Source organism: Hydractinia symbiolongicarpus, chromosome 5, assembly GCF_029227915.1.
Source record: "Hydractinia symbiolongicarpus strain clone_291-10 chromosome 5, HSymV2.1, whole genome shotgun sequence".
Classification (NCBI taxonomy): Eukaryota; Metazoa; Cnidaria; class Hydrozoa; order Anthoathecata; family Hydractiniidae; genus Hydractinia; species Hydractinia symbiolongicarpus.
Window position 1 is genome coordinate 22,826,358 of NC_079879.1, and position 22,723 is coordinate 22,849,080.

A 22,723-nucleotide genomic window follows, 5' to 3' on the forward strand; every position below is an offset into this window, starting at 1 on the left:
AGGGGAATAGGGCGTAGGGGAAGTGTCCTTCGGGCAAAGACTGTTCAATGAGTTGTGGTCAGACGCGTCATGTTTATTTACTGTTTTTAAGTGGTGTTAAGACTGTTATAAAAAAAAAACCTGGGTAGAATTGCTAGCGTGGACACGTGTCTTTTTACAGGTTAAGAAAGAAATTGTCGGTCTTTTCAAAGTATTTACTAAATAAAATTGTCGAAAAACAGACGGTAGTGAGAGCTTAACGACACCAAAAACTGGAAGTTACTTGTATTGCTCTTCACTTGTACCTATGGCCACTAATTCATTTGTTATATTTGCCTAAAAAAATTGTCCTTTTGGGAAATGAGAGGCCTAGGACGGAACATTTTTTTAGCGCTTTGATTTCTAATGCAAAACGTGAACCAAATGGCACGTCACCTTACTGATTGCACAAAAAATTCTTAATGCGATTGGATATTTTTTTTTAAAAAAAATGCGTAACTTATTCTTGCCATCTGTTCTAAAAACTGTCATTTTACTATTGAAAACAGGGTTCTAGGTAAGTCAAAATTCTAGCGATTTTACTGAAATCGGGTTTTTGAAATGTATTTAATTTTCTTCACCTAAAAATTTTGTCCAAACCTGAAATTGCGCATGCTTTCATAAGCAGAAGGAGCCTCAGATTTTACCAAAGAATAAGAACAAAATGAAACAGTTTCAGGCGCAAATTATTGTTAACTAAGAACAATCCAAATTTGAATTTTGCCATAAAAAAAACAACAATCCAGGATGGAAATTCTCTTCCAATACTAAAGTTAACCAATGCGGTATATAGATTGTGATCACAACGCGCCTTTTGTTGATTAAGATAACAATCAGAAGTCTATTTTTAGTTTCATAAAATACGTAAAGAAATATATACAATCTTTTTTTACAAAATGAAGTGTGGAATAATACCAAATACACTTAAACAATACTATGCATGAATTGTAAACACATTCAACGTTGCACGACCAAAACTCGAAGAAATAGTCACTCCAACTCTATTATAGGCTTACAAATTCTCTCTATTTCAACCATTTTTTAAAATTTGAACGCGCAAAGTTTTTAACTGCATTTGTCATTTGCGAAATTGCAGAGGAAATATGTTATTGTGTCTTCAAAAAACAAAAAAATACTCAACAAAGTTTTACGAAAATCGAAGAGAAAAGAAAACAACGAAACATTATTAGGGACAAGTAGGGACAACAGTTAAAACATCCGAAACATCATAAAAAAACAACTAACAGAATTTCATGTTTTACTGTCATGAATACTTCTCTTGCGCAGTTCTTAACTCCGCAATTAAATCTAATAGTTTAACAGCTGGACCAAGCTTGAATCCCATGTGAGTAAGAATTAAGTCGCGTTGCAACAACAGTAATGCTTTGCCATCTATTTCCTAAAAGAAAATAAAGTTATCAAAATAAACTTAAACGCGTTTGGAGCATTGGGGTATATATATATATATATTTATGATTGGGTTCTGATAATTTGAAGGAATAACCATTGCAAGAAAAAAAATTGATAACAGCTGCGAAATAATCTTTCTCTAATTTAAAGTTCTGTAAAATGCACAGGCCCGTGTAAAAAGTTGAAATTTAATAATTTTTGTAAGAATAGGATTCCGCCAATAAATTTTTGTTTTTTTGGATTTCGAATTTTTCGCGGTCTTAGCCTTTTGATGCGTCGCAGAAACAAACTTTCGCAAATGCGTAACAAAGCTCGCTAATTCGCGGATGGATGTGATGTCGATGATAAAGTAAACAACGATTTACAGGTCACAACACGACTCGAATGACAACCTGAACAGGTTTACTAGCATCATTCTCTTTGTTTTTTTTATCTACGTTGCTATTATCACGGATTGTATTTCTTATCCGTGCGAAAGGTGTGGCTAAAGACAGATGAATTTATCACCATAGCAACACCTTGGTAACAAATCACGTGTCACTTTGAGAAAGCATGTTGAAAAAAACTCACGTTTTCTTTAAACTTCTCGATGTAATCTTTTAGGTCTGTTTGTTGAAGGAAAGCAGTGACGTCATCGATGCTCCACGTTTTTGGCGCGGATGAGATTTCAACTCCACCAGCTACAAAATCATCAAAAGAAAAACAATTAAAAAGTTGAATAAAATATACTCAGTTTCTAAAGATCGTATTTTCTATAGTTGGTGATTTAATAAGATCAAATCTCCATGATAAGATATAGTTTGTAAGAATAATGCGGCTCTCTGTTATAACAGTGTCTTTTACTTTCTTTTAAATCAACGATTCAGGAAAAGTAAAACAAGGAAGGAATTTTTATTTGTATTTTAGGGGAAAACAAAAGTAAGCAATGCTATTGGCTGGTACATTTGTGGTAGAGCGCTCGCTTCCAGTACGGAAGGTCTTGGGTTCAAACACGGGTTAATTCATCCAGAGCCTATAAAAGTGTGAATCTATCCTTTCTGTTTAACGTTCAGCATAAGAATAGGATAGATATCTTAGGCGGTTGTCTGAGCAATTGCTGTGCTTACACGAATTTTCATACCTTAAATAGGAGCTTTAAATGCATTTTTGCATAAAATCGATTTTATAGGTTTTTATGATTAATTCTGCGTGAATGTTCGAGCGGTATTTAGTGAAATTAAGGTATATATAAAATATTCCGAATCAAATGACGGAAAGCGATATTTAAAATATTAATCAAATGACCGAAAGCAATATGTGCAATAAACAATTTTTTAAAAATAACGATATTATTTTGAGAAATTTAAAATATTTGTAGTTCATGAAGAGAGAAGAATGGTATAAAATTGTTGATTTTTAAACGGTTGGGATATAAGAAGTTTGGTGAACATGTTTAAATTCAATAACAGATTATACAACTCCTGTAAAAAAAAATATTTTTTGCGACCTCTGCGAGGGGAAATGGTTTGATTTCCACATCACATCCGTTCGGCATTTATTGCAAAACTTGATAAAACACAGATCCATCATCTTTATATACTAGTTTTTATATTTCTATAAATTAGTTTGTTTTTAAACCAAATTTTGATTTTCCAACAAGATATTTTCATTGCGTTTAATCTTTTAAAACTTTTTAAAAGAATTTGACTCTATATACGTCACTTTGCTTACGTCAGCATAAGGCATATTGTAAAACGTAAGCAACACATAATATGCATTTTTTGTAGGGCGAGGAAATTGCGTAATCACAGCAGCATGTATTATATAATATATATTATATATAATTATATTATAATATATATATTATTATATATTATATATATTATATATAATTATATATATAATATTATGGCGTCAGAAGTTTTTATTTATCTTTTTAAGTAGTATTAAAGGAGCCAAGTCTACTGAAGCTTCACTTCAAAAGACGAATTTATTAAAAAACACTTTGATAATGACATAGTGAGACTTTTCTCAGAAAAATCTATCATGTCGAAAATCTCCTGGTCTTCTATGCTGAGCCATCAGTATAAAATTTCTTCGCTTGTTAAATTATGATGACTTCATTGCGAAAATTTTTAAAGTCTCTGATGTTATGTTTTATTGCTGTTCAAAATTTTCTCGTTACTTTCATTAAGAATATGAGTCCAAGCATTCTTTCCATTTAACACTACAAAATATATTTTTTAAATTTCGAGGCACAGGAAAAATTAATGCATTTTTGTTACATAAAACTGTACTGAATAAATTTTTAGAGTTATTCTCAATTGATTTTGTATTTTGTGGGTTTTCTTGTAGAGACAAATTAGATGGACAAGGATACATAGCAACATAGTGAAAACTATTAAAACAACATAAAAAAGCAAAGGAAAACATATTGAAAACAAATATGAAATATTTTACCCATATTTGTTACTTTTTTCTTCTTTAAGACAGGCTCCGTGTCGTCCAAGCCATCGACATTCACATCTTCTTTCTCCGGATCCAAATAAGAGTCTCGCCTACCTGACTCGATCAAACTATTCTGCCCCTCTTTCGTTTCCATAACAACCTCAGGTCTTGTTCGTTCAAACACCGAATCATGCCTCGATAAATTTATTGGCTGCATTCTCGCGAGTTCATTTTCCAATCTGGATGAACTATACACAGAATAAGCAGGAGTAACGTATCCTCCTCTCTCTGATCTCGGTGAGCTTTTGTAATAATTATCAAAACTTGCCGAAGACGATTCGCCTCGATTACCTCTAGCAACATCACCACTATGGGATGAATACCCGTACAAGTTACTGCTTGACCTCTTGCCGGGACCGAGAGAACTATGAGTGGAAACACATCTGCTGCATGCTGAAAAAAATTTAGTGCTTGAAAATAAGTTCTGACAACATCTCAAGTTATCTGAAAACTGTTCCAACACGGTCCAGAATTTTGATACACGGTCTATATTGTTCAAACAGCACTGATACGTCACTCCGTCGCATGCTGCTGTGATTACGCAATTTCCTCGCCCTACAAAAAATGCACATAACTTAGTGACGATGTTATCATTTGTACACGATGACTTACAGAGAGCAAAATCTTTTTTTACCTGGCTTTAGAAAACCAAAAACAGTTTTTGAATCGGAAGCACACTTAATTGTATCTTCCAGAACATTTTTTAAAACTTTCACGATATTTCCACGGTAGACTTTCGGCAACGCGAACAACTTTTGTGCTTCCAAATAAGGCCCACAGTAACAATCTCTATTGATGAAAACTTCCACTAAAAAAAAAAAGGTTCACAAAGATGAATATCGTGATACAAGAATTAAACTTAATTTTGAGACGAGACTAAGCAAAACGTGACGATACCGTTATTAGTTGAAGCAGCTTTGTCTTTCCAAGTAGTTTCTCTTTGGGGAGCTACTGATGTGGTTTGGAAAGGACTGCCGGACTGGCTTCTGTTGCCACTTGAAGTGCTCTCCAGTGGTGGTGTAGATGATTCCCGCGAGGAACTAAAGACAACAGTCCAAAATAAAAAGACGAATTTAAAACAAATTTATCTTCTTTGACCCAATGCTTTAATTTTTAACATCTCTCACATCCCCATCAAAGCGAGGCTAGTTTAATTGCTTGTTTTTGACATCGCACATTAGATAAAAGATCCCGCCTAAATCAGCAAAGAACAAGCAATTATCATTTGGTTTACTCTTCCACGTAAAAATAGAAGCATGATAAATCAGTCTTCACTCGTCACGCTTTTCAACATGGTTCTTCATGTGTATCAGTTAGAATTCCTAGCTTTTAAACATAGAATACACTTTCTCAGAAACACCAATCGTATTGATATGACTGCACACTTACATCAAATGAAGACGGTCTACTTTGGTTCCTAGAAATAATACAACACATCAAAACCTAAAACTAAACAGCTCAACAAATGTTCATGCACTCTATAACAGAACGGATGACCACAAGCTAATTTAATAATACGCTTATCAAAATAATATTCTCGTTAGTGAGTATTTAAAGAACATACCTGGTGGCTGTAAAGGGTGACCCGTACGCAAACACCATCCAGCTGGAAATATATCACGACATTTATAACCGCACCAATATCCAACACCCTTGTATCCAGCAAATTCGATTTTAATTTCGTGGCGATCGACATCAACCACTGTTGCAACGCGTATTATGTGCGGAGTCTGTTTCACAACTGCTTCTAGTTTCATACCGATACTGAAGTAATTTTCTAGAGGACCTGTTGGTTCCTAAATTACACCAAATATAATCAATTAAATCACTTTCTATGCGACGTAACGTTTTCACTTTGAATTGAGAACAATGGCATGCGCACTCATTCTGGTTTGTAGAAAATATAAAAAAAAGGTCGGAAGTCAAACTACTTAAAAATAAAATGAGTACCTATCTAAAATACCCATCTAAAAATTTCAATACCACCGCCCGTTTTGCTCTTTTACCTACAAGAATGTGTGCGCTGGTACAATAATCGGCAAACTTTTGTACACTTTTGCAAACAACTTTAGATAACACCAAGAACCGTTTGCACAAAGCAGGAGCGCTTTAAAAATTCTATACAACATATCTTCTCTTACACAACAAGGATTTATCACTTGCATTAAAATACAGTTTTTGTCTGACATTTTCTGTTCTGCAGTACGTGCAGTTCATCAACATAAGAAGCCCACGTCTAGCCGTTTAAGCTTGTTGCTGCAGAAGATCAAAGGGGGAGAAAAGTTTATCAAATTACTATTAGTACAAATACGCAAATTTATATACCTTGTGAAACAAGTTGGAAGGAGCAATAGTGGCGTTTTGCAAGCTGGCGGAATAAAATTTACCATAATGCTTTTCTTCGAACTTGTATCCTAAAATGAAAGACAACAAAAATAAATACTTTATAGTGAAATGCTACATTCGCCGTTGTATGATGCGAAAAAAAAACCAACAAAAAGAGATTTGAATTTCGTAAATTCTGCGCGTGCGCCAAAATACTCTTACGGCTTTTAAGTACAGTTAACTCCCGGTAACTCGAACCTCCAAGTGAACGAGGAAAATAGTTTGACTTAACGAATGTTCAAGTTAAATGAAGCTCCCGTTAATTTGAATTTAGTTTAAAATAAGATTATCATTCGAGTTTAAGCGATTTTTTCAAGAGGTGGGGCAACGTTTATATTATATAAATAGATAAAGACGTGATAAAAACTAAAAAAAAAAAATAAAATCTGACATTTATCTAGTCTTTGATTTCATTTTCTCAAGTGAAAACTTTTAGTTATCAGAACAAGGGGGGACGAAAAATGGGTCGAGTTAACAAATGTTTGAGTCAACCGGAGTTTTTTTTATAAGAAAGTATTAACCAAAGTTCAAGAAAATGGTTCGCGATGATGAAAGTTGAATTATCAGGTGGTCGAGTTACCAGGAGGTAATCGTATTTAGGTTTTCTGAAGGCTTTTGGCCAAATTTTATCATATTTTAAAAAGACACAATATTCTTTATAACCAACCCAGTAGTAAGGATATAGGCTAAAATTATACAAACACTCCAATAATAACTAAACGCTTTTTAGAAATAGTTTCCAGGTTAACAACCTACCGATTGGTGCTCTTAATTTTGATCCTTCTCGCCAACCTGCAGGAAATATGTCAGCTGAATCGCATAACTTCCAAACATCCAAGTTAGAGTGAGTGCCATCAAAATGCAGCAAAATTCTTGCACCACACACTTCTTTGACAGTGGCAAGGCTTTTGACATTTGTAGCTTTAGAATGACTGCAGCTTTCCAGTTTCATGCCAACGGTAAAGTTATTGGCAGGAGGGTTTCGTGACTGAAGAAATAAACACAGTTTAAAAAGCAATTGCATAATTTACAATTATTTACATATACATTATACTCCTAAAATAAAGGTGTATGGTGCGTCAGAAGTATGCTAAATATATTATTACGTGATTGAAGTACGTCCATGGAGCAACAGTTGCATTTGTTTCTGCTAGATACACATCCCAGTTAAATGATGACGATGACGACGACGAATGTGAACTCGATGAAGTTACAGACGCTATCGGTTGCACTGAAATACACAATTCATATTCTACCTAATAATGTAAAAGTATTGGAAGTAAAAAAAACGTTGACAGACTTCTCACGCAATTTTAACAAAATTATCCTACAGGAAGTCCAGACTTAAAAGAATCTATTTTTTCGGGAATGACCAGCTAAAAATTAAAATGCTGTAACAATGCCATACCCTTAAACATAGCGTCTAGCCAGAACCATTAGCCTAAAATTTTATTTCTGGGTACTGCTTCCTTCACATGAGAATCTGATATATATATTATATACCAATTTTATTTCATTTTTGCCAGAGAGAAGCCAGAATCCTGGTAATACCCTTAGGTTTTAGTTTACACAATAAATAAAATAAATATTTTAGGATTTTTTTTAGATCTAACCTTGGTTTAGAGGTTCCTCGTGGGGTAGATCACTACCAATGTAACGAACTTTGTTGTTTCCACTTTCCACACTGCAAATCTGCTGTGCAGCCTCAATGAAACATTTTTCCGAGCATAACCCACTGCAATATATCTCTCTCCCCTCCAATACTGATGAAAACTCTTGCAGGGAAGCAAAATGTTTGCACCAATTGCATAAGCCTGAGCGGCCATTGTATCTTGATTCTTCTTGAGTATTCGCCCTGGTTTGTGCAGGAGATTGAGGTTCTAAGTTATGTTAAAATAGAAAAAAAATGTATTTAGAGCTAAAGTTCTTAACTAAGGGAATTCAACAGGAAAAATAACCTGAAACAGGTAGTGTGTTGTCTAAAGTGAATATTATGCAGAATTGATCGCAAAAATTGCAAACGAATTGAATAAGATAAGACGCCAAGTAAAGTCCATTTTCGCCTAAAAAATTCGGGATTTAAGTTTTTTGGATTTCTTTTCTTCAGGTTTTTAAATTGTACAGTTATTGAAAAATAATGGATAAAATAAGGTTCAGCTACGGGTATGGCTATTTTTAGAACTTAAATGTAGATACACGTGGTTACTTTGTGTGTATTTTTTCAGTGCAAACAAACAAACGAGAAAAATTTATAGCTACCTATTCTCAAAGATATATTTTCAACAAACGATAACAAGTGAGCTACACAAAAATAAAAAAAAATATCAAATTAAACAAAAGTTTAAACTAGGTTGGAATTTTGTCTTGTCACGTAAAACATAAGATACAGCAGGAAACATAGAAAATAAAAAAGCGTTCTGATCAATATAACTGTTTTTTAAATTAAGTTCACGAAGCTTACCCGGTGTTTTCTTTTCCTGCATCCAGTCTCGTTTTAAATTGGGATGTGCATAATACGTTTTTAAATTTTCATTGTATTTTTTCATATCCTCTTCATATTGTTCCTCCCAAACCTACTCACAAAAAGAAATAATAGCTATATATGAGACATAAGCACAACAATGTCTGTGATAGTTGAGTAACTTACTTTCTCGTTAGCTGTCTGGATGAAGCAAGTGGGCAATAGAGTTTTCTAGCACTCTGATTAGCTTAGTGCTCTTGACGACAAGACAATACGGATTGCCTGCCGTCAAGAAAAATATAAACGAGCACAAAAAACAAATCTTAAGAGGTCTTGGAAATGATTTTATATCTAATTCCTACAATTGATAAAAAAAACATTTTATAGGATAGAAACAACAACAATTTTTTTGCTGTTAAAGTACTCAGATTTAGCATCAATAATCTGGCCGGAAGGTTATTCAACACAGCTAGTTAACTACTTGTTTGTTGTCTTGTCTATAAAGATGATAAGGAGATATCCAGTTTTATTAAAAAAACTAAATACAGGACGACGAATTTATAACACAAGTAGATTCATTTTTAGACAAAAATTATCAAAGTCCATGTGATTCTTGAATAGCTTTTCAAAACATATTTGCTGCAACTTATCAGCTGCATATTCAACTTTACACGTTCTTCTGTTTAATATTTCTGTTCTGTTGAATATTCCATGTTTCGTTTACATGGCTTTATTCAATTTGCACTCTCAAATTCTGCTTATAAAGTTTTAGACAAGACTGTTTTAAATTATTACCTTGAGTGTTAACGAAAGTAGTGTTATTATTATAAGAATACTGCACTAAACTTTTTATCCTTTCATCTCGTCTAACTTAGACAGTTAACAAATACAATAAGATAATATTGCCAAAGATTTAATTGCTGATCGTGGTTGCATTTTGCAGTACAGCCCAGAGTAATTGGTTATTATTGTATTATTACCTGTCTTTCTGAGTCAGTAAGCATACTCCACTTGCTGCTAATTAAGCAGGCTAAATCGTACGGAGAGCACCCAGGATATTTGTGTTTGATTTCCTGAAAGATCTAAACACATCGAAACTAAATGCATTAAGTTAACTTTTGTTACCACACATGAACATTTTTACTTAATGTCTGCTTTGAGTCCTGTTATTATCATTGGGTCATAAAAGAATTGACCTATCATATTTGACCTTAACATCTAGGTGAAGGAGAATGTTGTAAAAAAACAACATAAAGATCACTAGTTAAAAAAATTTAAAGCATTTTTTAAAGGAGCTTACCATATTTCGATATCTCATGTAGGGTGTAATGGGTTTTCGGGGAGCACCATCCAGATTCCTTGTTGAATTAACTCCAACAAGAATACTTTCCGAATCTACCTATATCGTCAATTTCAAAAAAATAATACCAAAAGAGAAAGTGTGTCCTTTCCTTAAGAGAAAATATTAACCTGTAAAATCTTCTTACCTTTGTTGAAGTGGATGAGCAGTTTCGTAATGGTGTTACTGTAGCAGTTTTAGATAGTATTGCCACCTTATCTTCTGTTCTGATGGTTGAATTAGATGCCTCTATCAAAACAATGGAATCGCCAATTATGGCAAATAATTATTTTATAATTTTTTTGAAAAACTGGAAGAATGGGGTATAGACAGTTGAGCCTGCATTTAACTTTTGATAACAACAAGATTATTAATAAAATAACAAACCTGATGTTACTTGTGCATAATCTTTTGATGGAGAGATAGGTTCGCTTTTAATATTTGACAAAGACTCAGTGGTCACCCTTTCATCATAACCATACATACTTAAAAAACTGTTGACTGTGTTCTTGGCATAATCCTAATGTTAGAAAAAATATATATGAATAAAAACTTCAATATTTATTTTTTTATTTTTTTCACTGTATAGAAGAATTAGCTTATTTTAACCTTTTGAATGCTGAGCCATTTCACATGAACAGACAGGGACATATATATATAGGTCAACAAATGTTTTTCACATGCCACCGGCGATTTTTCACCTTAGCAACTAAGGTTATTTATTAAAAAAGGCGCAAAACAACAACAAAAATTTTCCTTAAGCACAGTTTTTTTCTAGCAGGTTATTTTTCAAACTTTATTATTAAATTCTTTAATTTCACGATAAAGATTGTTTTGGTGTTGCACCAGACAAAAAACCAAATATAAAGGATTTATTATTAAGGATTTATTGACCAACCAACTTTGGAATCATACTATCACAACAAAAATATAGAGAGTCTTAAAATAAAATTTATCAAACAGATTTTTTTAGGTTTCTTGATTAAGGTAGGTTACTGCACCAATGCATATCTCCCTGTACTACTAACACCATCCACTTTTCTAAGTAGGTGTTATTTTGTAAACTATTACGAAAAGTGCCAAAAAAATTGTTTTCTTTGATATTTTTATTAAATAAAACGGATTGTGCAATTGTTTACATTTCCTTGAATTTTATTGGCTAAAAAGCCTGAGAGAGAAAATACACACTGAAAAAGCTGAATAAATATAACTTTTTGAAAGAAGCTTGGCAGCACGTTTTTACGTTGTGTCAAGCTTAAGTGAAAAATGCAGTGGTATGGAAAACCTGCCTTTATGAATACACCTACACGTATATGCCAAGAAAAAACGAAATGGTAAACATGAGTAAATTATGAGGCTAGCTCTATTATAAAAAAATTGTTTGTAAATGTATATTATGTATATATTTTTGTAGCATGTGCTTCACACATACTTAGTTTCTTCAAAAAGGTGTAAATTGTTTTACAAAAAATAAAAACATAAAAAAAACAAATATTACAAAATTAATTTTGATTTGAAATTAAATTTTAAATTTTTTCTTAAATTTAATTTTTCGAGAATAGTGAGCAATGCGTGTACCCTTAGGGCCATTTGATTTTCAATTTAATTGAAAATTGAAAATCAGAAATAATGGCTAATTTTGATTTTTAATTTAATTTGAAAATCAAAAATCAAAATTATTTAATGATTTTTGAATTTCAATTTAATTTGAAAATTGAAAATTTAAAGTTTAGAACTCAAGAAAGATCAAAAAACAATAATTGAAAACTCAAATTCAAATTTTTCTTTTCAATTTTAAGTTTCATTACGCACGCGACACATCGGTTAAACGTCAAACCAGTCTCATCCCCAGGCGTCCTGGGTTCTTGCCTAGGGACATGGTCAAAATAAAGGGCGAGATTCATATCAAACCTGTCCTTCTAAATCAGACTTTATTACATCCGAATGTTAATCGGAAATTTAAAATATTATACCAATAATAGATCGTCATATATTGTGTTCAATAAGAGACTGTCGATGAATGTCAACAAATGTTCTAAACCAAAAAGAAGATTTAAAAAGAATAAATAATAATATTGCTTCTGATTGGTGTAGTTACATTTTTTAAATTTCTCCTATAAAATTAAGGGACTCTGAAAATATTTGATCTTAAACACTTCTTAGAATAGCATAAACTTTTATTTCCAGATCTTTTTTAACAAAAGAAATCTAAGAGAATAGACGCATATCAAGCAAAAGTCAATTGAAACGATATTGGTAATAAAAAGAAAATATCTGCCTGGCAGTCTCAGGACTTCCTGAAAACTTTGGACACCAATTTCAGCTCCTTATGAAACGCTCCTAATAAAAAAACTCTATGCAGGAGTGCAGTGGGTTGGTTAAAAAGAACCTGTTGGTTCATTGCATCATATTTGATCGCGAAGAAAAAAAGATTTTTAATTTTTGATTTTTAATTTTTGATTTTCAATATTCAAATATTCAAATATTTTAAAATATTTGAATTTTAGTTTATAAATTTTGAATTTCAAAATATAAAAGTTTAAAAAACATGAATTAGTACCAAAATTTTGATTTCTGATTTTCAATTAAATTGAAAATCATATGGCCCTAAGGGTACACGCATTGTGAGCTTCCCAATAATTTCTGCAGGAACTTAATTGATACAATTAATAAGAACTGGCAAAACTTTTAATTCCCCTGGTATAATATTGTGTCATCAGACCAACAAAAGAGGACAAATGAAACTGGTTAATTAAAAATAGCAACTTACAATGACAGATTCATGAGGTTCTGATTCTTCATGTTCTGCAATACTTTGCTTTTCTGTTTCCTCTTTATTTGTTATTTCTTCACTTAATACCTCCTCTGTTTGTGGTGTAGATGGTACATTTACTGTTTTATCAGACATTTTGTTTAGATCCTGAAATAATTAGTCATTCTATTAATCTGCGATCAACCATTACACACTACACTTACCTAAAGTCATCATGATTCACAATGTATTTTGATTATTAATGGCAGATATAATCCCTAATAGATCCATTATTAATGGTTTCCTGCAAAGAGGAGTAATTGGTGGAATGTTTTGATGGTGGTTTGGTTTATAACCCTACCAAAGCAAAACTTTTACTGGCTAATTGTTTATCTTTTCCACAAGTATTATATTCAAAAATACGTATTGCCAACGTTGAGATCTATTTTTTTTAAACTGTAAATACAGTTCAACCTTGATTGTTCAAATCCTCAGTGGACTGATAAAGTAGTTTCAAAAATTGGAGGTTTGTAAATTCAAGTATTCAGATAAAAGGGTAAAGATAAAATTAACTGAAAAACACTAAATTTACGTGTTGCACAATTGCTTCAATAAAATTATTTTTCAGTTACACTGGGGAAATAACTGAGAATCGTACTTTGTTTCTTACGTGATAACAACGCAAGCAATTACTTAAGCTGTGCAGTTTTGGAAAAAAGCAAAATTTTTAATTAAGTCTATTGCCTCGAATAACACCTTCCTCAACTGCTTTTCCTTTTTTGATTCTGTCCAAGTAAAACATATTTTTTTTCTTTTAAAGTCTTTTATGATCTGATTTTACAGCTTTAGCAAAGTTTAATGATAGCTCAAGACCTTTCTTGCGCAAAACTGTATTTATATACGTATTTCCGAAACTACACCTCCTAACCCAGCTTTTATTTTTATGCATTTAACCATAAACGAACTGTGCTTCTCTGGTAGTCATGGTTTAGGATTGACTTTTTAGCCTGATTGCTAATCTTTAAGAAGTGAAGAGACCCTGGAGACGAGGTTTTTTTAACTAAAATTGTTCTGCACAAATGTGCACGTTAACTTCCGTAGTGCGCATAAAACCTTGTGTGTGTAAAATCTTAATTAACAAAGTCCTGACAGTTGTTACCTCTAAGAAACAAAAACCCATCACAGTGCTTTTAAAGCTGTGCCCAATCTTCAGCTTTTTTAGTGAGCGAAGACATTGAAAAAGTGCTTTTTCACCTAAAAAGCATGGCAACAAACCAAATGTATATTATTGGCGAACTAGGGGACAGAAGGAAAATAAAAAGTTATAGGTTCTCTGAAGAGTTTTGATGAAACTTGTTAACCCATGATCTCCAATGTGTAGAGCTTAAATGGCTGATGAAAAAAATGTATAGGATCATGTGCTTTTGACGGACAGTTAAGGATATATAAGGATTTAAACATTTGTTGACGTCAGTAAAGTATGGTCCATGTCCAGATGTTTTTGTATAAAAAAATTGTTTACTCTTAGCATCCCATCGTACACAGAAATATAGAAATGTTTTTGTCATGTTTTTTGAGGAAAAAATAAATAGATATTATATAGGGCTTAAATGTCCTTTTATGACCTCATCAACACATCTGTTCCAAAATGGGTAAGTTAACCAAACTTGAAGAAATTAGTCTTATTTCAGGCCTTAAAATTAGCGTCGGCATTCGGCACTGCCGACGTAATTGCCAACGTAAAATACGAAAATACCGTAGTTGCGTCAGCAAAAAATGCCGACGTAATTTTGTTGTGAAATTTAAAAAAAAAACATCAGTAAGTTAAGTCATTATCGCTAAAATTATTCAAGTTGCAGAAATACTGTGGTGCCATTCGATTTGCAATCATAATCGAAAAATTGTAAATCGTATTACAAAGAAGTCCGGAAGTTCTCTCTCCCACAAGACACAGCAGGCAATAAGTCAGCCCTGCGCTCGTTTTTGTGAGGAGAGATGTTCTGTAAAGACTCTATATATAAATTGAGTCTCCTGTACAGTTCTGCTTCATGGTGACAAGCATTTTTGTAGCATGTCACCGGTGACTTCTGTGATATACAACTTAATGATGCCCTGACCTTCAGTTCGTAAATAGCACGTGCACAACGTACTTCCTAATGAGTTCATCTCGAAACACAGAATGCCAGTTAGCAGTGAACTATTAACTTAACGAAGTACACCATCGGGAAGGTAGGTCAATGGGACTTGTACTCTGTTTCCATTTGTCATTGTCTTAGGAGATCAATACATCGAATTTATGTGAGGTCTCTAACCCCAATACAAGGTGAATGACAAAAGTTTTTGCCAGCTGAAAAATTTTACTACAAAGGAAATTGCGGACGCAAAAAAATTCTAATTTTAAGGGCTGTATTTTAGTTCCAGGTGATGCCTAGGTACCCATGCATGCAATAACTTCAGTTATATCTAAATATTTGGAGGCCTAATATCTTATATATAAGGCCTCCAAATTAATGGCACAATATAATGCCTTCAATATTCTTAATTAAAGAATGAACGTCAATCTAAATGCATTAGCACTGGCCTTAACTTCTATCTATATGCAAGCAGTTAACAAATAAAACATACTACTTTTCTTAGTTACAAAGGAAATGAGCACATCTACTTTTTCTGTTACGGACAGACACACACAAGCACACAATTTCCGTCTTAATATAACAGATCTTGAAGTTTTTTGTGGGTAAAGGAAAAGGAAAGCATTCAAGTTATACATTGCTAATAACAATGAATATCAAAAAGGCGAAAAATTATTCTGGGAACGGGCTTATCCTACTGCTTGACTACCTTTTAACCTTAGAGATAAGGTTTACTCAAGAGGCAGGATTATAAAAGCATTGCAATTAAAAACATTGAAAAAAAGAGAAAAAAGGAATTATAATAATGTTAAAAAACATAAAACCACAAAAAAATCCAGGAAAAATTGTTCTGTGTAATAAAAAACACAACTTTTAATTGGAATGCTATGCTGCAGAAGAACTGAAAAAACTTGGAGATACACAAAACTTAATAATAATTACTGCCAATCCTGGAACAACATTACATAAGCAAGACTTTTTCTAATCCATGTTAAAAGGTGTGAAATGTAAAGATGCACAGAAATATTAGTGTAAATACAGTATTTTCCAAAAAAAAAATTCAAAAAAACATTACTTTTGTTCTGGGTTGTTTCAGATTACTTATTCCACATTATTAATATTATTATTAAACAATATTTATACAGGATACACTTCAATAAAATGAACTACTGATCATCGTGTGTCCTGTCAGTAAAAATATATAAAAGAAAGAAAAATATAAGCAAAAACTATTATCTACTAAATAACCACTCATGAGTTAGCTAACAAATGAATATAAAACGCATGTTCCAGGTCGTTTTGTGTTCTGTATTCCGCGTTTTACAGCAAGCCCCTTTTTGTGTACTGTAAATCCAGATTAATTGCAGGCATGTTGCGAAGTAGGGAAGTCTTTAAGTGACAACACTGTTATGTTCTTATTCGTATACATAATTTTAAGTTTTGTATTCTTTTTCACATTATCTTGTTATTTTATACTACTTTGTTCCTAGTACATAAACTATTTCAAAGTTATTTACTGTATTAATGGTTTTCCTCCACAATGGTTAAAGCAGGTTTGACAATTGCTGTCATGAATATATATGATTTGATTTTATTGATGCCTGAAAAACTTAAATTGCTGATATGGTGCATATTTTTGTTTACATAAATAATCACACATGCTAAGGTTCTAAATCTTCCCTTTGGAATGGTCGGAACATATGACTTGAGTTAGTTTACTAGGAAGCAAGTATAAGTAGCCATAAAAGGAGGAACTGTATATTCGTACGCACTTTAATATGACATAAAGTGCGTATTAATAGTGCGTAGCGCTATTCATACGTAGAAAAAAGGAAAAAGAATCCTAACCCTAACCTTAAAGCACTTTACGTACGAATAGCGGATGAACATATACGTGCTCAAAAATGGGCAAAAGTGCGTACGAATATACACTACGTATAAAGAAAAAAGTATGCATGTATCATCATATCTGACTAAAAGTATATTCATATGAACACATGAATAGCTAGCTAGCTAAAATATTTGTCGCTGTGTAGGCCAGAACTAAGCATCGATCATGGTAGCGTAGCCTTTTCAAACATTGTGGTTGGTGACTAAACTAAAAGAAGAATATTGAAAAATCTGATGATTTGATTGCTTTACAGCTTTTTAAAGGGCTTTGTAGGAAGTCATACTAACTGAGGCTATTTTTTATATATGGAATTTAAATCTCTATACTATTAGAGCAATTGCTCAATTGCTGTGACCAAAAGATAACAGCACGGGACGAAATTCAAAATACCCCAACATTATTGATGTGGTTTAAAATAATAGCTTATATTTTTTCATAATTTTTGTAACCATAGCAGACGGCTCTTTCTTGATTGTTTCAAATTTGATTTTTATTTATTTTCTTCTTTTTTTATCATTATTTAGGAGGTGTTTCTATGGAGAAAAAAAGCCCGGCAAACCGGGGCCTCTTCAGATGTCCTGCCTCAGTGGTATTTTCTAGTAAAAAAATGCTTTGCGTTTCATATACGTCATAAAAAACAGCCCGTCCAACCGAGATCTCGGCACAACTCAACCTCGATCTCTGGGTCTGTCCTTTGTAGCGCTTTTTGATATTGGGATAAAAAGCGAAACCTTTCATCCTCATTATCAAAAAACGCTAACAGGCCTTTGGTTCGACGTTGCGTCTCCATTAATCGCAACCTCGTTCCCAGGGTACTTTGCCTTGTTAATGAAGTTGATGCAGCGATATTACTGGAGAAATTTTTCTTGTACTATTTATTCCTCAATGATGTGTTTAAACACGGAATATAGATTTTAATATTTTTATTTCGGTATCTTTATCTAAGAAATCCTTCCTAGTAAAAATGGCGGCTTTATTCGGAGTAAATATATTTATTAGACAGTATTAATGTTTATATCTGTTAATTTTTGCACACAGAATGGACCAAACTTTAAATAAAAAATAATTTTAGAGTAGATTGGAATTTTAGGCTAGTATCTCAAAAATGGGGGCAAATGGACTTCAAGTTTGGTAAAAATATGGTTAACATGTTTGAGTTATGAAACCCATACGCGGGCCTAATTTTCATGATCATACGCCCATATCAGATAAGATTTAGAAAATGTTCCTTGTAAAAGAGTTTAAAGGTTTCCGTGTATAAGCTTACTTATTACTAATCAACATTTCAGCTTGAAGCGACTGAGTATACATATAAAAAAAGAAAACAGAAATTATAAACACAGCCATAGCTTCCGACACACATATTGTTGTTTTATACGAGAAACGCGAAAGTTTAAAATCAATTTGGCGCTTAAAGGCAGCTATGCAAGAATTGGTATATTGTTTACAATTGGTTGTTTTCTGCAAATCCACTCGTGTATCATATAAAAATCGCTAAATAGATGTTGATTTCAACAAAAAAAAGGGTTTCTAACTTGTCATTTTATCATAGCAAACGCGCATACAGAAGTCGAGGTTTATAAAAGAAAGTGAAAAAATAACATTCTCTCTTCCTCTTGATTTCAATACTTGATACCCATACCCACATTGCCATACTACCTGTGGTAAGGCAATTTAAATGATGACAGGCCAGCCTCGTTCCCAGGGCTCCTTTTCTTGAGCGCTGTCCGCCATAAAAAAGTATTACTGGAGAAATTTTTCTTGTACTATTTATTCCTCAATGATGTGTTTAAACACGGAATATAGATTTTAATATTTTTATTTCGGTATCTTTATCTAAGAAATCCTTCCTAGTAAAAATCGCGGCTTTATTCGGAGTAAATATATTTATTAGACAGTATTAATGTTTATATCTGTTAATTTTTGCACACAGAATGGACCAAACTTTAAATAAAAAATAATTTTAGAGTAGATTGGAATTTTAGGCTAGTATCTCAAAAATGGGGGCAAATGGACTTCAAGTTTGGTAAAAATATGGTTAACATGTTTGAGTTATGAAACCCATACGCGGGCCTAATTTTCATGATCATACACCCATATCAGATAAGATTTAGAAAATGTTCCTTGTAAAAGAGTTTAAAGGTTTCCGTGTATAAGCTTACTTATTACTAATCAACATTTCAGCTTGAAGCGACTGAGTATACATATAAAAAAAGAAAACAGAAATTATAAACACAGCCATAGCTTCCGACACACATATTGTTGTTTTATACGAGAAACGCGAAAGTTTAAAATCAATTTGGCGCTTAAAGGCAGCTATGCAAGAATTGGTATATTGTTTACAATTGGTTGTTTTCTGCAAATCCACTCGTGTATCATATAAAAATCGCTAAATAGATGTTGATTTCAACAAAAAAAAGGGTTTCTAACTTGTCATTTTATCATAGCAAACGCGCATACAGAAGTCGAGGTTTATAAAAGAAAGTGAAAAAATAACATTCTCTCTTCCTCTTGATTTCAATACTTGATACCCATACCCACATTGCCATACTACCTGTGGTAAGGCAAGTTAAATGATGACAGGCCAGCCTCGTTCCCAGGGCTCCTTTTCTTGAGCGCTGTCCGCCATAAAAAAGTGAAAAAGAGCCCTGGGAACGAGGTTGATGACATGCGGTATGTTGTAATAGTTTGCAGAAAGTTATTTGATCGGTTCAAACTTATTTTAAACGGGATTCCTTGTTTAATAATGTATGTACTTTATCGTGAGAAATTAAATGAGTTGATTTTGTGCTACAAACATTATTGGAACAAGCATTTTCAAATAACTTTTATTATGTTAACGATTGCCGTGAATGTTTTATCTCTTTTATTCGTTGTTTACAGGAAGACTTTGTTACTCTATTTTCATCGAAAACAAATTGTCATGCGATAAATAAATATCTATAGAATAATATATAAAATAATCACGAATGATCTCTTTTGATTCGCAGTGAAAAAAAATTAAGGCGAGTGTAGAAGAAAGCGCGCATGAATTTTATAATCCAAAAATCATCTCTAAGTAATATTTTTATTACCTGATATATAGATATTTTGGAAGCTCCTATTTTTCTGAATTAAGTGATATAATTTTTTTGAAAAAATATTAAGGTCGTTACCCCAGTCTCTCCTAACTTATGTTTCTCTTACAAAACAGCTGGATTTTTCTTTGGATTGGCTGGATTCTTTCCAGCCGGGCTGTATCTAAGGGTTTTTACTATTTTGTTTAAAATTTTATAGTTTTCTTACTTTTTCATATTTTTCCAAATGCTACATTTTCAACTTGTTTTCTTTCACATTGACGGCTGTAAAAAAATTTAAACACGTTTTTACAAAAAGGGTGATATTTTTCTCTTTGGAAGATCATCACAGCGTTATTAGTGAGTAAACATAAGCAAACAAAATAAACAGAGATGCAGATGAAAGTTTTGAAAAAAAAATTCATAATTAAAAAGTTTAGTATATTTTGCCCTGATTTCACGAAATAAAAATAAACGAAAAAAAATCATTTTTTTCCTTTACTCGCCTTAACAACAACAACAACTTTTTGGTGTTACCGTGAGTTATATTTTAAGTGGTTAGCCTCATTAATTTTGAGAGATACACCCTGTCACTTGTTAGGAGTAAGGATCACAAAGGCGGTTCTAAAGTGTTTGAAGCTCCCATTTGTATACGAAATGCGCTGAAGAGGAGCTTCACACAAGAAAAAGTAAATGTCACTAAAACAGGATTATTTGTTTTTCTATTACAGCATCTATAAAATGTTCGCTATGCTTTGTCTATTATTCTTGATTGGATTTGTTATTTTTACCGATATACTTATGGTATTTAGCTTGAACCCTGGACAGAATGTAAAATATTTTTATGATACCGGACAAATTATTATATGATGGTTCTATTTAACATTTTTTATTTTGTTTTTAAAGCGTAATTAAAACAATAGCTACATTTTCGGTAAATTTGACAAAATTTACTTTCCTTTTTGCCAGAAAATCTTTTCCGGCTGAAAACTCGACACCAACATGAATACAAGTGTCTCAGTTTTGTCGTCATCCTAATGGGTAGCTTCATAAACGTAGACGCCTGCACTCCGTCGTCATCTAACAAGTACGTGGGAAACTGCTATGCTACTCAAAAGAGCGGTGCGAAGCACAGAGTGAAGGCGGAAAAAGATCATTGCACGATGTGAACTTTTGCAGTTTGAAAAATGCCAAAACAACGATGAATGCACGAATAAATCTGAAACCTTTAAATTTTACTGCTCAAGCAGATAAATTCTTATGATTCGTTTGAACTTTTGCTCCACGGTATTTTGTAATAGTGTTTACATTATACACACCTTTTTTTATCTAAAATCATTTATTTTTAATGCTAGTAAAACCTTGCCATATTTCCTTTGTTGTTAGTATTTTATTAACGGCGATAGTAGTAAAGTTTAAATTCGTAAGCAATTTCTTTATATTTACTGTTTTATGGTAAATAGCTTCGTGCCAGGGTTTTTTAAATAAATAAAAGTTATTGCAATTTTTGAGAAACATCCTTCTTTTTACGTTAGTTTATTACCTTCTGTATTAGTGAATTAACTGGCCAATAACTACAAAATTAACTCCCCTCCACCCCCCTCCCCTTTGTTACAACATTTTTTTAAGGGGGAGGATAAAATTAGATAAGGAGAGCAAACTATATTTGTTCTATTGTGGTATCCGCGAAACACTGACAGGTATAGAAAACAAGGAGGGACAAATCAGTGGGAACCCTGGATAGTGATTATATTGTGTCCATACCACTTCAAGGTTGCGCGTAACTAATAATAGCATTATAGTGTTACTTCGTACAACGGGCGCCTGATTATTACGCGCCATATGTATTGCTGCGTTATTGAACGCAACTGCGCAATATTTGTGAGGTTTGGAGAATAAGGGCGAAACTCAGCGGGACGATATTTACAACGATCGTCATCAATACTTGAGTTTGATTGGTCGCGATTTTTGTCATGATGACGAAAAGTTGAGTGGATATTCGGGGACTATGGATCAGGGGTGCGCGTGTGCTTCCGTGACATTAAAGATGGTACCCTAAGCTTCAAAAGTCCACTGGAACCAGGATAGACTTGAAGGATGAAGAAAAAGTTTGCTAATTTGCGTAACATTTAGCCTGGTGATATTTTTGTCGTTGTAGTTTATCTAATTCGGTATGTCAGGGCGTTAGCAGGGTGCACTGTCACTGCTTAAATCTATGCTGAATTTAAAGCTTAAATTGAAATCTGGTTGACTTTTTTTATAAAAAATCAGTATGAATTCACCGTCTCTGCTGTTTGCTCTTTTTCAGTATTAAAAAGTAAAGTAAAAGAGTTTATTTAATAGGGCTTTGACCAGAGAAAAATGAATATTTCTCGTTATATAAAGTAAAATAGCTAGCCGGCTAGCCTAACCAGCGCCCTCCAGTCGATCTGAGCTGATGGAGGGCAGGTTAGTTTGGTCTTGACCAAGGTAATTGGTCACTTTGATCAAGACTGGAACACCTCTCTCTAGCATGGCCACCTCTCTCTAACATGGCCACAATACACCTCTTCACAGTTTGAGTTGCTCACTGTGTATTATAAAAAGGAAGTAAACAGTGGATTTAATAAGGCTTTGCATTATTGATATTTTTCATTTCCTGAAGAAATAAATAGTCTCATTGCATAAAAATTTAGTGTGTTATTGCCAGTAACCCTACATAAAACATATGTAAAGGAATTGTAACTTTTGGCTTTAAAGTTTTTTACAAAAACAGCCTTCTTAATTTATATATACCAGTTTACTTCCTTTTT

General features: G+C 32.9%; 1 protein-coding gene across 2 annotated transcripts; it reads right to left on the reverse strand.

The window, feature by feature from the left end:
• Positions 1–687: 687 nt before the first annotated feature.
• LOC130645438 (polycomb protein Scm-like) lies at positions 688–13,034 on the reverse strand. 2 transcript variants are annotated; one of them, XM_057451427.1, is made up of 18 exons: positions 12,871–13,034; positions 10,488–10,620; positions 10,249–10,349; positions 10,062–10,160; positions 9,742–9,843; positions 8,762–8,873; positions 8,560–8,601; positions 7,914–8,180; positions 7,407–7,531; positions 7,057–7,288; positions 6,241–6,329; positions 5,480–5,711; positions 5,305–5,332; positions 4,813–4,955; positions 4,550–4,723; positions 3,868–4,470; positions 1,999–2,108; positions 688–1,417 (listed from the first exon to the last, which is right to left on the reverse strand). In XM_057451427.1, the coding sequence occupies exons 1-18, from the start codon at positions 13,006–13,008 to the stop codon at positions 1,283–1,285; spliced, it is 2,865 nt and encodes a 954-aa protein (XP_057307410.1). In that variant the 5' UTR covers positions 13,009–13,034; the 3' UTR covers positions 688–1,282. The 2 variants fall into 2 exon arrangements, with proteins under 2 accessions (XP_057307410.1, XP_057307411.1); XM_057451428.1 differs by lacking the exon at positions 8,560–8,601.
• Between the last annotated feature and the right edge of the window lie 9,689 nt (positions 13,035–22,723).

Excerpts from the sequence above, each read along its gene's own strand:
- LOC130645438 (XM_057451427.1), bottom strand. The coding sequence starts at position 13,008 with ATGTCTGATAAAACAGTAAATGTACCATCTACACCACAAACAGAGGAG. Across the intron at positions 4,724-4,812 it reads AGCTGCTTCAACTAATAACG|TGGAAGTTTTCATCAATAGA; the intron begins GTATCGTCACGT and ends TTTTTTTTTTAG. Across the intron at positions 1,418-1,998 it reads TCGAGAAGTTTAAAGAAAAC|GAAATAGATGGCAAAGCATT; the intron begins GTGAGTTTTTTT and ends ATTTTCTTTTAG.